The 20,065-nt window shown below is 44.4% G+C and overlaps 1 protein-coding gene across 1 annotated transcript in view; it reads left to right on the top strand.

Annotated features, from left to right (window-relative positions):
- LOC109883779 (kinesin-like protein KIF1A) overlaps positions 1-11,254 on the top strand; it is a 173,002-nt gene extending 161,748 nt beyond the window's left edge. Inside the window, 5 exon segments of the mRNA XM_031822328.1 lie at positions 430-588; positions 1,651-1,843; positions 5,317-5,435; positions 7,666-10,474; positions 11,160-11,254. Of these exon segments, the coding sequence (XP_031678188.1) occupies positions 430-588; positions 1,651-1,843; positions 5,317-5,435; positions 7,666-7,708 (514 nt within the window). The 3' untranslated portion in view covers positions 7,709-10,474; positions 11,160-11,254.
- The last annotated feature ends 8,811 nt before the right edge of the window (positions 11,255-20,065 follow it).

The following is a 20,065-nucleotide window of genomic DNA, read 5'->3' as shown; positions in this document are numbered from 1 at the left end:
AATAGTAAAATACCGACCCCCCCCCAAAAAAACGTTTTTTTTACTAAAGAAGTATTTAAAATTATTTTTATTTAAGTACTTTACACCACTGCTAAATACCCCAATTAATGTTGTTAAGTTAAATACAAGATAAGAATTACTGACACCGTTCAAACCAACCAGGGTTCAGAAATGTAAAGCCAATTATCTTGAGAATCATCTTGTTTGTTGCAGATAGAACCTTTATAGTCCCAAGATCTTGACATGGCTGCTTCAACAACACTGAACTATGGTCCGAAGACAGACTGAACTGGGGTCTGGGGTAGCGTTAATGCTCCCAACCCCAAACCCCATGTACCCCCCTGGCGACGGTGGTTTGAGCCCCCATCTTAGCCGTTCTGCATGTGCTCCGTCTTACTCATCTCCTCTTTCTGTCTGCCCCCCCCCCAGAACACCCACGCCTCGTTCCCGCTGCTCCAGCCCCAACCCTGACTGCTCACAACGGGACAGAGAGGTCAAGATGTCCCCTGGCCCCAGTGGGGTCGCAGCCCCGGAGGTTAAGCCCAGGGAACGCCGCTTCGTACCAGACATCCAGGAGATCCGGGTCAGGTGAGTGGCTCCAAAGATTGATTTTTTGTACCTTTTTTTAACTAGTCAAGTCAGTTAAGAACAAATTCTTATTTTCAATGACGGCCTAGGAACAGTGGGTTAACTGCCTTGTTCAGGGGCAGAACAACTGATTCGTACCTTGTCAGCTCTGGGATTCAATCTTGCAACCTTTCGGTTACAAGTCCAATGCTCTAACCACTAGACTACCTGCCGAGTGATTGACTGACTGACTGAATGAGGCAGTATTTTATGGCTCCAGAGGTTTATCGTTAAAAGTGGTCGAACTGACCAAATCAAATACATTGACAATCATGTACAGTACCCGGCTGAGTTAATAACGGGTGTTCTCAACTCAATAGTCCTTAATGGGTACAGTGTTGGAAAGGCATATCAACTAGAAAAAATAAGAACTGCTTGGGTTCGCGCCCCCAGGCTCTGTCGTAACCGGCCGCGACCGGGAGGTCCATGGGGCGACGCACAATTGGCCTAGCGTCATCCGGGTTAGGGAGGGCTTGGTCGGTAGGGGTGTCCTTGTCTCATCGCGCACCAGCGACTCCTGTGGCGGGCCGGGCGCAGTGCGCGCTAACCAAGGTGGCTAGGTGCACAGTGTTTCCTCCGACACATTGGTGCAGCTGGCTTCCGGGTTGGATGCGCGCTGTGTTAAGAAGCAGTGCGGCTTGGTTGGGTTGTGTATCGGAGGATGCACGACTTTCAACCTTCGTCTCTCCCGAGCCCTACGGGAGTTGTAGCGATGAGACAAGATAGTAGCTACTAACATTTGAATACCACGAAATTGGGGAGAAAAAGGGGTAAAAAATAAAATACAAAAAAATAAAATGAACTGCTCACACTGAAAATAATTTTGGGGGAATGTATAATTTCTTCAACACCAGCATTTGAGTCTTGATCTTGACTCTTCTGGCAGAACAAACAGGGTTTCTGGTCGGCATTAATACTCTAGGTTAAGCTTGGCTACTGTTATTTCAACGTGAGTCTTGTCCCTTCTAGATTGGATCTCGTCAAGTGTAGTTACACGTGTAATGTACTTGGTCTTTCCACCAGCCCCATCGTGTCAAAGAAGGGCTACCTGCATTTCCTGGAGCCTCATAGCAACGGCTGGGTGAAGCGCTATGTAGTGGTGAGACGTCCGTACGTCTATATCTACAATACAGAGAGAGACAGCGTGGAAAGAGCCATCCTCAACCTCTCCTCTGCCCATGTCGAGTACAGCGAGGACCAGCAGGCCATGCTTAAGGTACATCACGTTTACACACCTTTACCTGACACCATTACCTGCCGACACACCTTTATACACCTTTACCTGACACCATTACCTGCCGACACACCTTTACACACCTTTACCTGACACCATTACCTGCCGACACACCTTTATACACCTTTACCTGACACCATTACCTGCCGACACACCGTTACACACCTTTACATGACACCATTACCTGCCGACACACCTTTACACACCTTTACCTGACACCATTACCTGCCGCCACACCGTTACACACCTTTACCTGACACCATTACCTGCCGACACACCTTTACACACCTTTACCTGACACCATTACCTGCCACCTTTACCTGCCGACACACCTTTACACATCTTTACCTGCCAACACACCTTTAGATAACTTTACCTGACATCTTTACCTGCCAACATACCTTTAGATAACTTTACCTGACATCTTTACCTGCCAACTATCCTTTAGATAACTTTACCTGACATCTTTACCTGCCAACTATCCTTTAGATAACTTTACCTGACATCTTTACCTGCCAACTATCCTTTAGATAACTTTACCTGACATCTTTACCTGCCAACATACCTTTAGATAACTTTACCTGACAACATACCTTTAGATAACTTTACCTGCCAACATACCTTTAGATAACTTTACCTGACCTCCTTACCTGCCAACATACCTTTAGATAACTTTACCTGACATCCTTACCTGCCAACATACCTTTAGATAACTTTACCTGACATCTTTACCTGCCAACATACCTTTAGATAACTTTACCTGACATCCTTACCTGCCAACATACCTTTAGATAACTTTACCTGACATCTTTACCTGCCAACATGCCTTTAGATAACTTTACCTGACATCTTTACCTGCCAACATACCTTTAGATAACTTTACCTGACATCTTTACCTGCCAACTATCCTTTAGATAACTTTACCTGACAACATGCCTTTAGATAACTTTACCTGACATCTTTACCTGCCAACATACCTTTAGATAACTTTACCTGCCAACATACCTTTAGATAACTTTACCTGACATCTTTACCTGCCAACATGCCTTTAGATAACTTTACCTGACAACATGCCTTTAGATAACTTTACCTGACAACATACCTTTAGAGAACTTTACCTGCCAACACACCTTTAGATAACTTTACCTGCCAACACACCTTTAGATAACTTTACCTGCCAACACACCTTTAGATAACTTTACCTGCCAACACACCTTTAGATAACTTTACCTGCCAACACACCTTTAGATAACTTTACCTGCCAACACACCTTTAGAGAACTTTACCTGCCAACACACCTTTAGATAACTTTACCTGCCAACACACCTTTAGAGAACTTTACCTGCCAACACACCTTTAGAGAACTTTACCTGCCAACACACCTTTAGATAACTTTACCTGCCAACACACCTTTAGATAACTTTACCTGCCAACACACCTTTAGAGAACTTTACCTGCCAACACACCTTTAGAGAACTTTACCTGCCAACACACCTTTAGAGAACTTTACCTGCCAACACACCTTTAGAGAACTTTACCTGCCAACACACCTTTAGAGAACTTTACCTGCCAACACACCTTTAGATAACTTTACCTGCCAACACACCTTTAGAGAACTTTACCTGCCAACACACCTTTAGAGAACTTTACCTGCCAACACACCTTTAGAGAACTTTACCTGCCAACACACCTTTAGAGAACTTTACCTGCCAACACACCTTTAGAGAACTTTACCTGACAACACACCTTTAGAGAACTTTACCTGACATCTTTACCTGCCAACTATCCTTTAGATAACTTTACCTGCCAACTATCCTTTAGATAACTTTACCTGCCAACATGCCTTTAGATAACTTTACCTGACATCTTTACCTGCCAACTATCCTTTAGATAACTTTACCTGCCAACTATCCTTTAGATAACTTTACCTGCCAACATGCCTTTAGATAACTTTACCTGACATCTTTACCTACCAACATACCTTTAGATAACTTTACCTGCCAACATGCCTTTAGATAACTTTACCTGACATCTTTACCTACCAACATACCTTTAGAGAACTTTACCTGCCAACATACCTTTAGATAACTTTACCTGCCATCTTTACCTACCAACATACCTTTAGAGAACTTTACCTGACATCTTTACCTGCCAACATACCTTTAGATAACTTTACCTGACATCTTTACCTACCAACATACCTTTAGAGAACTTTACCTGACATCTTTACCTGCCAACATACCTTTAGATAACTTTACCTGACATCTTTACCTGCCAACATACCTTTAGATAACTTTACCTGACATCTTTACCTACCAACATACCTTTAGAGAACTTTACCTGCCAACATGCCTTTAGATAACTTTACCTGACATCTTTACCTACCAACATACCTTTAGAGAACTTTACCTGAAAACATGCCTTTAGATAACTTTACCTGACAACATACCTTTACAAACATTAGGAACACCATCTCACATCCTCTTTTAGTTGACACAAACACTGAGTGTACAAAACATTAGGAACACCATCTCACATCCTCTTTTACTTGACTCACACACTGAGTGCACAAAACATTAGGAACACCATGTCATGTCCTCTACTTGACTCACACACTGAGTGTACAAAACATTAGGAACACCATCTCACGTCCTCTTTTAATTGACACACACACACTGAGTGTACAAAACATTAGGAACACCTGATCTTTCCGTGACATAGACTGACCAGGTGAATCCAGGTGAAAGCTATGATCCCTTATTGATGTCCCTTGTTAAATCCACTTCAATCAGTGTAGATGAAGGGGAGGAGACAGGTTAAATAATGATTTTTAAGCTTTCAGACAATTGAGACATGGTTTTTGTATGTGTACCATTCAGAGGGTGAATGGACAAGGCTAAATATTGAAGTGCCTTTAAACGGGGTAGAAGGTGTCAGGTGCACCGGTTTGAGTCAAGAACTGCAACGCTGCTGGGTTTTTCACACCCAACAGTTTCCTGTGTGTATCAAGAATGGTCCACCACCCAAAGGACATCCAGCCATCTAGACACAACTATGGGAAGCATTGGAGTCAAATTGGGCCAGCATCCCTGTGGAACACCTTCTTGTAGAGTCCACGCCCTGATTGAAATGAGGCTTTTCCCGAGAACAAAAAGAGGGGGTGCAACTCAATATTAGGAAGGTGTACCTAATGTTTTGTACACTCAGTGTGTGTGTCAAGTAGAGGACATGACAAGGTGTACCTAATGTTTTGTACACTCAGTGTGTGAGTCAAGTAGAGGACATGACATGGTGTTCCTAATGTTTTGTCCACTTTGTGTAAAGTATATCGACAGTATTTGAAAAGACAGATGTTTTTCCTTCCCGCGGTAAAAACACAAAGAGAAGCTTTCCCTTTCAGAAGCTGGCTGGTTTTAACACTACTGTACTTTCTCTCTGTGTGTGTTTCTCCGCAGACACCAAACGCGTTTGCTGTGTGTACTGAGCACCGCGGGATACTGCTCCAAGCCAGCAACGACAAGGAGATGCACGACTGGCTCTATGCATTTAACCCTCTCCTGGCTGGATCCATCAGGTAACATGGCTGACGCACTTATATCTGTTGATGGCACCTCTAGTCTTAATAGCAATGGTTTCCCACGTACCGGCTGGTTTGAAGAAGGCCTTAGGTTGTTTTACCTACGTTAGTGGAATGCACTGATTGGAAGTTGCCCTGGATCAGAGAGTCTGTTAAATGACTCACTACTGTAGTGGCTCTGAATAAGAGAGTCTGCTAAATGACTCACTACTGTAGTGGCTCTGAATAAGAGAGTCTGCTAAATGACTCACTACTGTAAGTCTCTCTGGATAAGAGAGTCTGCTAAATGACTCACTACTGTAAGTCTCTCTGGATAAGAGAGTCTGCTAAATGACTCACTACTGTAAGTCTCTCTGGATAAGAGAGTCTGCTAAATGACTCACTACTGTAAGTCTCTCTGGATAAGAACGTCTGCTAAATGACTCACTACTGTAGGTCTCTCTGGATAAGAGAGTCTGCTAAATGACTCACTACTGTAAGTCTCTCTGGATAAGAGAGTCTGCTAAATGACTCACTACTGTAAGTCTCTCTGGATAAGAGAGTCTGCTAAATGACTCACTACTGTAAGTCTCTCTGGATAAGAGAGTCTGCTAAATTACTCACTACTGTAAGTCTCTCTGGATAAGAGAGTCTGCTAAATGACTCACTACTGTAAGTCTCTCTGGATAAGAGAGTCTGCTAAATGACTCACTACTGTAAGTCTCTCTGGATAAGAGAGTCTGCTAAATTACTCACTACTGTAAGTCTCTCTGGATAAGAATGTCTGCTAAATGACTCACTACTGTAAGTCTCTCTGGATAAGAGAGTCTGCTAAATGACTCACTACTGTAAGTCTCTCTGGACAGAACGTCTGCTAAATTACTCACTACTGTAAGTCTCTCTGGATAAGAGAGTCTGCTAAATGACTCACTACTGTAAGTCTCTCTGGATAAGAGAGTCTGCTAAATGACTCACTACTGTAAGTCTCTCTGGATAAGAACGTCTGCTAAATGACTCACTACTGTAAGTCTCTCTGGATAAGAGTCTGCTAAATGACTCACTACTGTAAGTCTCTCTGGATAAGAACGTCTGCTAAATGACTCACTACTGTAGGTCTCTCTGGATAAGAGAGTCTGCTAAATGACTCACTACTGTAAGTCTCTCTGGATAAGAACGTCTGCTAAATTACTCACTACTGTAAGTCTCTCTGGATAAGAACGTCTGCTAAATGACTCACTACTGTAGGTCTCTCTGGATAAGAGAGTCTGCTAAATGACTCACTACTGTAAGTCTCTCTGGATAAGAGAGTCTGCTAAATGACTCACTACTGTAAGTCTCTCTGGATAAGAGAGTCTGCTAAATGACTCACTACTGTAAGTCTCTCTGGATAAGAGAGTCTGCTAAATTACTCACTACTGTAAGTCTCTCTGGATAAGAACGTCTGCTAAATGACTCACTACTGTAAGTCTCTCTGGATAAGAGTCTGCTAAATGACTCACTACTGTAAGTCTCTCTGGATAAGAACGTCTGCTAAATGACTCACTACTGTAAGTCTCTCTGGATAAGAGAGTCTGCTAAATGACTCACTACTGTAAGTCTCTCTGGATAAGAGTCTGCTAAATGACTCACTACTGTAAGTCTCTCTGGATAAGAACGTCTGCTAAATGACTCACTACTGTAGGTCTCTTTGGATAAGAACGTCTGCTAAATGACTCACTACTGTAAGTCTCTCTGGATAAGAGAGTCTGCTAAATGACTCACTACTGTAGTCTCTCTGGATAAGAGAGTCTGATAAATGACTCACTACTGTAGTGGCTCTGAATAAGAGAGTCTGCTAAATGAATCACTACTGTAGTCTCTCTGGATAAGAGAGTCTGCTAAATGACTCACTACTGTAGTGGCTCTGGATAAGAGAGTCTGCTAAATGACTCACTACTGTAGTGGCTCTGAATAAGAGAGTCTGCTAAATGACTCACTACTGTAGTGGCTCTGAATAAGAGAGTCTGCTAAATGACTCACTACTGTAGTCTCTCTGGATAAGAGAGTCTGCTAAATGACTCACTACTGTAGTGGCTCTGGATAAGAGAGTCTGCTAAATGACTCACTACTGTAGTGGCTCTGAATAAGAGAGTCTGCTAAATGACTCACTACTGTAGTGGCTCTGGATCACATGTACAATGTAAGCCTGTTTGAGTCATTGTTTTAATGAATATATACATATATATTCTCTCCCTCTTGTTTCTGTCAGATCCAAACTATCCAGAAGAAGAGCTGGACAGATGAGGATGTGAATCAACACGTCTCATAGACAAGACAATAGAACACCAAAAGACTAGCCTGTATATCGACTCCAGACGTAATACTCCTTTCCCTCCTGTGCTGACCCCTTAACCCTCCTCCTCCTCTTCCTCCTCCTACACTAGTAACCGACTTGCTCCTCCTCCTCCTCCTCCTGCACACGCCCAGTTTATCCCAAGCTGACCACCAGCGTATCTAAGGCCCTGAGGCCTCCGTCATCGTTGTGTGTCTGTCAGGCCTGTACCACTGTCTGTCTGTGTTGGCCTTATTGTCTGGTTTAACCCCTCTCCAAGCCTGAGGCCCAAATACCACCCTATTCCCTATATAGTGCATTGCTTTTGACCAGGGCCTATAGTGCTGGTCATAGTTACTGTAAGAAGGGCCTATACGGCTGGTCATAGCTACTGTAAGAAGGGCCTATAGGGCTGGTCATAGCTACTGTAAGAAGGGCCTATAGGGCTGGTCATAGCTACTGTAAGAAGGGCCTATATGGCTGGTCATAGCTACTGTAAGAAGGACCTATAGGGCTGGTCATAGCTACTGTAAGAAGGACCTATATGGCTGGTCATATCTACTGTAAGAAGGGCCTATAGGGCTCTGGTCAAAAGTAGTGCACTACATAGGGAATAGGGTACAGGCTCTGGTCTAAAGTAGTGCACTAAGTAGGGAATAAGGCATCATTTGGGACTGAGCCCAAACCTCCTTCCTTTACCAGAATGTTCCGAGCCGAGGGAACGGAGGAAGAGAGACGGGGAGAGGGGTAGTTACCAGTTCGTTATTTTATAGACTTGCATTATGATGTACTGTATGGTAGTTGTCAGCAACACATTGAGCTTATTGAATGACACATTTATTCCTTCAGGGAAAAAAAGAAAATGTCCTATGAAATCTCTTTCATAGTTGCTCTGGTCAAATGCAGTGAGCTATGCAGACAGTCGTGTGCCAGTTGGGATGCATCCACAGCCTGGCGACGAGATGAGGGTTGGCATCGATCAAACGTTCACACTGGTTTTATAGTAGAAAGAAACACATGATGGTTCGGCTACATCTCTGTATCTACTCTCAGTAGACGATCTACACTAGCTCTGACATACATCATTTTATGAAAATCTTCCAAATTTAATCTTAATTCATATCCGAGTCAGATTTGTTTTATTTTATTAAGTTGAGGTTATATTTCTATATTTAACAACATTATCATTTATTTATTTATCTATGCATGCATTTATTTACAAAGATATATATATTTCTAAAGTAGTTATAGTGCAACGTCTGCACACAGCACCTTTTATTATCAGTTCCTCTAACTGTATGATAACATGACCTATGACCTATGACCTATGACCCCCCCCCCCCCCTCCTTCCTCTGGATAGTGAATAGTGCTACCCCCCAAATAACAACATTGATAGAGGGCCTGTTTCCCCCAATAACAACTGATACAGGGCCAGCTTCCTCCAATAACAACACTGATACAGGGCCAGCTTCCTCCAATAACAACTGATACAGGGCCAGCTTCCCCCAATAACAACACTGATACAGGGCCAGCTTCCCCCAATAACAACACTGATACAGGGCCAGCTTCCCCCAATAACAACAATGATACAGGGCCAGCTTCCCCCAATAACAACACTGATACAGGGCCAGCTTCCCCCAATAACAACACTGATACAGGGCCAGCTTCCCCCAATAACAACAATGATACAGGGCCAGCTTCCTCCAATAAAAACACTGATACAGGGCCAGCTTCCCCCAATAACAACACTGATACAGGGCCAGCTTCCCCCAATAACAACACTGATACAGGGCCAGCTTCCCCCAATAACAACACTGATACAGGACCAGCTTCCCCCAAAAACAACACTGATACAGGGCCAGCTTCCCCCAATAACAACACTGATACAGGACCAGCTTCCCCCAATAACAACACTAATACAGGGCCAGCTTCCCCCAATAACAACACTGATACAGGACCAGCTTCCCCCAATAACAACACTGATACAGGGCCAGCTTCCCCCAATAACAACACTGATACAGGGCCAGCTTCTACATTACTTGAATTTAACCATCATCATCACATAGATAGATTTTTTTTTTAAGTGTTGTACCTTGAGCTATTTATTCAGCTAGAGAGGATTGTGAATATATTGGAAATGACAATATAAATAATGAATTCTAATTCAAACCCGAAGATGAGGAAACGGACAGAACGGTCCTTTTGCCTTGTGAACAGAATAATGTCAATGAAAACAAGCTTAACCTTTTTCTGGGGATCGGATAAAATAAATAATAAAAAAAACGGTGTTTGTGAAGAAGGATTTGCACGTGGAACATGATGTAGTGCCTCTGTTTCTATTGTTGTTCTCTGTTCATCCACCCGTCAGAGCATCGTTGCTCTGTCCAAAATAGCACCCCCTATTCCCCTATAAAGTGCATTACTTTTGACCAGAGCCCTATAGGAGCACTATAATAAATAAAAATATGAGTGCACTACATAGGGAATAGGGTGCCCTTTGGGATTTCTCCATCGTCAGGCAGTTTGTCCAGCTAATCATCACCTGGTCCTTTTGCCCAGCCGACTACTATATACGTCGTGTCTGTTTGGAGATGAATATGAGTGTATGAACTTGAATGGTATCATTCACTTTAATCCAGTGACAAAGAGTTGGCATATGCCATTTCTAAACATATTATCTCTACGGTATAAAGATCATCAGAGGTCTGTACCAATGGGTCAGAGGTCTGTACCAATGGGTCAGAGGTCTGTACCAATGGGTCAGAGGCCTGTACCAATGGGTCAGAGGCCTGTACCAATGGGTGAGAGGTCTGTACCAATGGGTCAGAGGTCTGTACCAATGGGTCAGAGGTCTGTACCAATGGGTCAGAGGTCTGTACCAATGGGTCAGAGGTCTGTACCAATGGGCCAGAGGCCTGTACCAATGGGTCAGAGGCCTACACTGTACCAATGGGTCAGAGGTCTGTACCAATGGGTCAGAGGCCTACCCTGTACCAATGGATCGGAGGTCTACCCTGTACCAATGGGTCAGAGGCCTGTACCAATGGGTCAGAGGCCTACCCTGTACCAATGGGTCAGAGGCCTGTACCAATGGGTCAGAGGTCTGTACCAATGGGTCAGAGGTCTGTACCAATGGGTCAGAGGCCTGTACCAATGGGTCAGAGGCCTGTACCAATGGGTCAGAGGCCTACACTGTACCAATGGGTCAGAGGTCTGTACCAATGGGTCAGAGGCCTACCCTGTACCAATGGATCGGAGGTCTACCCTGTACCAATGGGTCAGAGGCCTGTACCAATGGGTCAGAGGCCTACCCTGTACCAATGGATCGGAGGTCTACCCTGTACCAATGGGTCAGAGGCCTGTACCAATGGGTCAGAGGCCTACCCTGTACCAATGGATCGGAGGTCTACCCTGTACCAATGGGTCAGAGGCCTACCCTGTACCAATGGATCGGAGGTCTACCCTGTACCAATGGGTCAGAGGCCTGTACCAATGGGTCAGAGGCCTACCCTGTACCAATGGATCGGAGGTCTACCCTGTACCAATGGGTCAGAGGCCTGTACCAATGGGTCAGAGGCCTACCCTGTACCAATGGATCGGAGGTCTACCCTGTACCAATGGGTCAGAGGCCTACCCTGTACCAATGGATCGGAGGTCTACCCTGTACCAATGGGTCAGAGGCCTGTACCAATGGGTCAGAGGCCTACCCTGTACCAATGGATCGGAGGTCTACCCTGTACCAATGGGTCAGAGGCCTGTACCAATGGGTCTTGTTCGATTGATTCAATCAGGAAAAACCAAATAGTCACTGAAATCTCACATACAGTCATGTAGAATGTAAATTATTATTATATTAAGCTTTTAATATTTGATTTGATTGCAGTGAGTGGCCGTATGTTTCTGGTTTTGGTTGTCTCTTTCCCAGTTTACAATATTAGGGCATTACACTTTATAGAACATTCTAGACCCTTTACCCCAGAGGAGATGCTTGGCCTGTTCTATGTAGACATGTAGACAGGACATCATGTAGACTGGGGGTGCTTCCCAAATGGCTTCCTGTTTCCTATATAGCACACTGCTCTTGACCAGAGCCATTTGGCGCTGTCTGTCACTCCTATTTCACTGTCTGTCACTCCTATTTCACTGTCTGTCACTCCTATTTCACTGTCTGTCACTCCTATTTCACTGTCTGTCACTCCTATTTCCATGTCTGTCACTCCTATTTCACTGTCTGTCACTCCTATTTCACTGTCTGTCACTCCTATTTCACTGTCTGTCACTCCTATTTCACTGTCTGTCACTCCTATTTCACTGTCTGTCACTCCTATTTCACTGTCTGTCACTCCTATTTCACTGTCTGTCACTCCTATTTCACTGTCTGTCACTCCTATTTCCCTGTCTGTCACTCCTATTTCCCTGTCTGTCACTCCTATTTCCCTGTCTGTCACTCCTATTTCCCTGTCTGTCACTCCTATTTCACTGTCTGTCACTCCTATTTCACTGTCTGTCACTCCTATTTCACTGTCTGTCACTCCTATTTCACTGTCTGTCACTCCTATTTCACTGTCTGTCACTCCTATTTCACTGTCTGTCACTCCTATTTCCCTGTCTGTCACTCCTATTTCCCTGTCTGTCACTCCTATTTCCCTGTCTGTCACTCCTATTTCACTGTCTGTCACTCCTATTTCACTGTCTGTCACTCCTATTTCACTGTCTGTCACTCCTATTTCCCTGTCTGTCACTCCTATTTCACTGTCTGTCACTCCTATTTCCCTGTCTGTCACTCCTATTTCCCTGTCTGTCCACAAACATCTACTGTACCATCACCCTGACACTATCGTATCCCAACATCTACTGTACCATCACCCTGACACTATCGTATCCCAACATCTACTGTATCATCACCCTGACACTATCGTATCCCAACATCTACTGTACCTTCACCCTGACACTATCGTATCCCAACATCTACTGTACCATCACCCTGACACTATCCTATCCCAACACCTACTGTACCGTCACCCTGACACTATCGTATCCCAACATCTACTGTACCATCACCCTGACACTATCGTATCTCAACATCTACTGTATCATCACCCTGACACTATCGTATCCCAACATCTACTGTACCATCACCCTGACACTATCGTATCCCAACATCTACTGTACCATCACCCTGACACTATCGTATCCCAACATCTACTGTATCATCACCCTGACACTATCGTATCCCAACATCTACTGTATCATCACCCTGACAATATCATATCCCAACATCTACTGTACCTTCACCCTGACACTATCGTATCCCAACATCTACTGTACCATCACCCTGACACTATCGTATCCCAACATCTACTGTACCATCACCCTGACACTATCGTATCCCAACATCTACTGTACCATCACCCTGACACTATTGTATCCCAACATCTACTGTACCATCACCCTGACACTATCGTATCCCAACATCTACTGTACCATCACCCTGACACTATCGTATCCCAACATCTACTGTATCATCACCCTGACACTATCGTATCCCAATATCTACTGTATCATCACCCTGACACTATCATATCCCAACATCTACTGTACCTTCACCCTGACACTATCGTATCCCAACATCTACTGTACCATCACCCTGACACTATCGTATCCCAACATCTACTGTACCATCACCCTGACACTATCATGTCCCAACATCTACTGTATCATCACCCTGACACTATCGTATCCCAACATCTACTGTACCTTCACCCTGACACTATCCTATCCCAACATCTACTGTACCTTCACCCTGACACTATCGTATCCCAACATCTACTGTACCATCACCCTGACACTATCGTATCCCAACATCTACTGTACCATCACCCTGACACTATCGTATCCCAACATCTACTGTATCATCACCCTGACACTATCCTATCCCAACAGCTACTGTACCATCACCCTGACACTATCGTATCCCAACATCTACTGTATCATCACCCTGACACTATCGTATCCCAACATCTACTGTATCATCACCCTGACACTATCGTATCCCAACATCTACTGTATCATCACCCTGACACTATCATATCCCAACATCTACTGTATCATCACCCTGACAATATCATATCCCAACATCTACTGTATCATCACCCTGACACTATCCTATCCCAACAGCTACTGTACCATCACCCTGACACTATCATATCCCAACATCTACTGTACCATCACCCTGACACTATCGTATCCCAACATCTACTGTACCATCACCCTGACACTATCGTATCCCAACATCTACTGTATCATCACCCTGACACTATCGTATCCCAACATCTAATGTATCATCACCCTGACACTATCATATCCCAACATCTACTGTACCATCACCCTGACACTATCGTATCCCAACATCTACTGTATCATCACCCTGACACTATCATATCCCAACATCTACTGTATCATCACCCTGACACTATCGTATCCCAACATCTACTGTATCATCACCCTGACACTATCATATCCCAACATCTACTGTATCATCACCCTGACACTATCGTATCCCAACATCTACTGTACCTTCACCCTGACACTATCGTATCCCAACATCTACTGTACCTTCACCCTGACACTATCGTATCCCAACATCTACTGTACCTTCACCCTGACACTATCATATCCCAACATCTACTGTACCTTCACCCTGACACTATCGTATCCCAACATCTACTGTAGCGTCACCCTGACACTATCGTATCCCAACATCTACTGTACCTTCACCCCTGACACTATCATATCCCAACATCTACTGTACCTTCACCCTGACACTATCATATCCCAACATCTACTGTACCTTCACCCTGACACTATCGTATCCCAACATCTACTGTACCTTCACCCTGACACTATCATATCCCAACATCTACTGTACCTTCACCCTGACACTATCGTATCCCAACATCTACTGTATCATCACCCTGACACTATCGTATCCCAACATCTACTGTATCATCACCCTGACACTATCGTATCCCAACATCTACTGTATCATCACCCTGACACTATCGTATCCCAACATCTACTGTACCTTCACCCTGACACTATCGTATCCCAACATCTACTGTACCTTCACCCTGACACTATCCTATCCCAACATCTACTGTACCTTCACCCTGACACTATCGTATCCCAACATCTACTGTACCTTCACCCTGACACTATCATATCCCAACATCTACTGTACCATCACCCTGACACTATCGTATCCCAACATCTACTGTATCATCACCCTGACACTATCATATCCCAACATCTACTGTACCATCACCCTGACACTATCGTATCCCAACATCTACTGTATCATCACCCTGACACTATCCTATCCCAACATCTACTGTACCTTCACCCTGACACTATCGTATCCCAACATCTACTGTACCTTCACCCTGACACTATCGTATCCCAACATCTACTGTACCGTCACCCTGACACTATCATATCCCAACATCTACTGTACCTTCACCCTGACACTATCGTATCCCAACATCTACTGTACCTTCACCCTGACACTGTCGTATCCCAACATCTACTGTACCGTCACCCTGACACTATCGTATCACAACATCTACTGTACCTTCACCCTGACACTATCGTATCCCAACATCTACTGTACCTTCACCCTGACACTATCGTATCCCAACATCTACTGTACCGTCACCCTGACACTATCATATCCCAACATCTACTGTACCTTCACCCTGACACTATCGTATCCCAACATCTACTGTACCATCACCCTGACACTATCGTATCCCAACATCTACTGTACCTTCACCCTGACACTATCGTATCCCAACATCTACTGTACCTTCACCCTGACACTATCGTATCCCAACATCTACTGTACCGTCACCCTGACACTATCGTATCCCAACATCTACTGTACCTTCACCCTGACACTATCATATCCCAACATCTACTGTATCATCACCCTGACACTATCGTATCCCAACATCTACTGTACCATCACCCTGACACTATCCTATCCCAACATCTACTCTACCTTCACCCTGACACTATCCTATCCCAACATCTACTGTACCATCACCCTGACACTATCGTATCCCAACATCTACTGTACCGTCACCCTGACACTATCGTATCCCAACATCTACTGTACCGTCACCCTGACACTATCCTATCCCAACATCTACTGTACCTTCACCCTGACACTATCGTATCCCAACATCTACTGTATCATCACCCTGACACTATCGTATCCCAACATCTACTGTACCGTCACCCTGACACTATCGTATCCCAACATCTACTGTACCTTCACCCTGACACTATCGTATCCCAACATCTACTGTACCGTCACCCTGACACTATCGTATCCCAACATCTACTGTACCGTCACCCTGACACTATCGTATCCCAACATCTACTGTACCTTCACCCTGACACTATCATATCCCAACATCTACTGTATCATCACCCTGACACTATCGTATCCCAACATCTACTGTACCATCACCCTGACACTATCCTATCCCAACATCTACTCTACCTTCACCCTGACACTATCCTATCCCAACATCTACTGTACCATCACCCTGACACTATCGTATCCCAACATCTACTGTACCGTCACCCTGACACTATCGTATCCCAACATCTACTGTACCGTCACCCTGACACTATCCTATCCCAACATCTACTGTACCTTCACCCTGACACTATCGTATCCCAACATCTACTGTATCATCACCCTGACACTATCGTATCCCAACATCTACTGTACCGTCACCCTGACACTATCGTATCCCAACATCTACTGTACCTTCACCCTGACACTATCGTATCCCAACATCTACTGTACCGTCACCCTGACACTATCCTATCCCAACATCTACTGTACCTTCACCCTGACACTATCGTATCCCAACATCTACTGTATCATCACCCTGACACTATCGTATCCCAACATCTACTGTACCGTCACCCTGACACTATCGTATCCCAACATCTACTGTACCTTCACCCTGACACTATCGTATCCCAACATCTACTGTACCTTCACCCTGACACTATCGTATCCCAACATCTACTGTACCTTCACCCTGACACTATCGTATCCCAACATCTACTGTACCTTCACCCTGACACTATCGTATCCCAACATCTACTGTACCTTCACCCTGACACTATCGTATCCCAACATCTACTGTACCTTCACCCTGACACTATCGTATCCCAACATCTACTGTACCTTCACCCTGACACTATCCTATCCCAACATCTACTGTACCTTCACCCTGACACTATCGTATCCCAACATCTACTGTACCTTCACCCTGACACTATCGTATCCCAACATCTACTGTACCTTCACCCTGACACTATCGTATCCCAACATCTACTGTACCTTCACCCTGACACTATCGTATCCCAACATCTACTGTACCTTCACCCTGACACTATCGTATCCCAACATCTACTGTACCTTCACCCTGACACTATCGTATCCCAACATCTACTGTATCATCACCCTGACACTATCGTATCCCAACATCTACTGTACCTTCACCCTGACACTATCGTATCCCAACATCTACTGTACCTTCACCCTGACACTATCGTATCCCAACATCTACTGTACCTTCACCCTGACACTATCGTATCCCAACATCTACTGTACCATCACCCTGACACTATCGTATCCCAACATCTACTGTACCATCACCCTGACACTATCGTATCCCAACAGCAACTGTACCATCACCCTGACACTATCGTATCCCAACATCTACTGTACCTTCACCCTGACACTATCGTATCCCAACATCTACTGTACCATCACCCTGACACTATCGTATCCCAACATCTACTGTACCATCACCCTGACACTATCGTATCCCAACAGCAACTGTACCATCACCCTGACACTATCGTATCCCAACATCTACTGTACCATCACCCTGACACTATCATATCCCAACATCTACTGTACCATCACCCTGACACTATCATATCCCAACATCTACTTTACCTTCACCCTGACACTATCGTATCCCAACATCTACTGTACCATCACCCTGACACTCTCGTATCCCAACATCTACTGTATCATCACCCTGACACTATCGTATCCCAACATCTACTGTACCTTCACCCTGACACTATCGTATCCCAACATCTACTGTACCTTCACCCTGACACTATCCTATCCCAACATCTACTGTACCTTCACCCTGACACTATCGTATCCCAACATCTACTGTACCTTCACCCTGACACTATCGTATCCCAACAGCTACTGTACCATCACCCTGACACTATCGTATCCCAACATCTACTGTACCATCACCCTGACACTATCGTATCCCAACATCTACTGTACCTTCACCCTGACACTATCGTATCCCAACATCTACTGTACCTTCACCCTGACACTATCGTATCCCAACATCTACTGTATCATCACCCTGACACTATCGTATCCCAACATCTACTGTACCTTCACCCTGACACTATCGTATCCCAACATCTACTGTACCTTCACCCTGACACTATCGTATCCCAACATCTACTGTACCTTCACCCTGACACTATCGTATCCCAACATCTACTGTACCTTCACCCTGACACTATCGTATCCCAACATCTACTGTACCATCACCCTGACACTATCGTATCCCAACATCTACTGTACCTTCACCCTGACACTATCCTATCCCAACATCTACTGTACCTTCACCCTGACACTATCGTATCCCAACATCTACTGTACCATCACCCTGACACTATCATATCCCAACATCTACTGTACCATCACCCTGACACTATCATATCCCAACATCTACTGTACCATCACCCTGACACTATCATATCCCAACATCTACTTTACCTTCACCCTGACACTATCGTATCCCAACATCTACTGTACCATCACCCTGACACTATCGTATCCCAACATCTACTGTATCATCACCCTGACACTATCGTATCCCAACATCTACTGTACCTTCACCCTGACACTATCGTATCCCAACATCTACTGTACCTTCACCCTGACACTATCCTATCCCAACATCTACTGTACCTTCACCCTGACACTATCGTATCCCAACATCTACTGTACCTTCACCCTGACACTATCGTATCCCAACAGCTACTGTACCATCACCCTGACACTATCGTATCCCAACATCTACTGTACCATCACCCTGACACTATCGTATCCCAACATCTACTGTACCTTCACCCTGACACTATCGTATCCCAACATCTACTGTACCTTCACCCTGACACTATCGTATCCCAACATCTACTGTATCATCACCCTGACACTATCGTATCCCAACATCTACTGTACCTTCACCCTGACACTATCGTATCCCAACATCTACTGTACCTTCACCCTGACACTATCGTATCCCAACATCTACTGTACCTTCACCCTGACACTATCGTATCCCAACATCTACTGTACCTTCACCCTGACACTATCGTATCCCAACATCTACTGTACCATCACCCTGACACTATCGTATCCCAACATCTACTGTATCATCACCCTGACACTATCGTATCCCAACATCTACTGTACCTTCACCCTGACACTATCGTATCCCAACATCTACTGTACCTTCACCCTGACACTATCGTATCCCAACATCCTTCACAAAGCAGCTTTTAGGTGTATTATTATTATTGTTTTAATTCATTTAAGCTTTTATAATGTAGTGACTGATGATTTTTTTTCTTGAGCTCTTGTCAAACTGCACCCATTAAAGCATTTTTTAAACTATTTTATTTTTCTTTGAGTTATTTAGCATTGTATATATAAACAAACATGTTTGCTGTGAACAGTGTATTATGTAGCTGTACCCTATTTAAAGACCATAGTTCAATCAATGTCTCTATTTGAGTGTCGGAGTTATTAAGCGTCAAAAACAAAAAGGTTTGTGTACACTAAACACATTGTCGAATGTTAAATAAATGTGGAAAATGATGCAACACTACGAGTCATGTTGTTTCACTGTGTGCTGAAGTTTATAGACCTACCCTGAGCCATATGTATGATGGTGTCGGAGGGGGGGGAGGGGGCGGGCTGCAGTCTTATTGGCTGTTTTTTATTTTTTTTTAATTCTCCGCAATTTCGTGGTTTCCAATTGGTAGTAGTTACAGTCTTGTGTCATCGTTGCAACTCCCGTACGGACTCGGGAGAGACGAAGGTCGAGAGCCATGCGTCCTCTGAAACACAACCCAACCAAGCCGCACTGCTTCTTGACACAACGCACATCCAACCCAGAAGCCAGTCGCACCAATGTGTCG

This window comes from Oncorhynchus kisutch, linkage group LG4 (genome assembly GCF_002021735.2).
Source record: "Oncorhynchus kisutch isolate 150728-3 linkage group LG4, Okis_V2, whole genome shotgun sequence".
Lineage (NCBI taxonomy): Eukaryota > Metazoa > Chordata > Actinopteri > Salmoniformes > Salmonidae > Oncorhynchus > Oncorhynchus kisutch.
The sequence above is the reverse complement of the archived record's forward strand: the minus strand, read 5'-3'. Positions and strand labels throughout refer to the sequence as shown.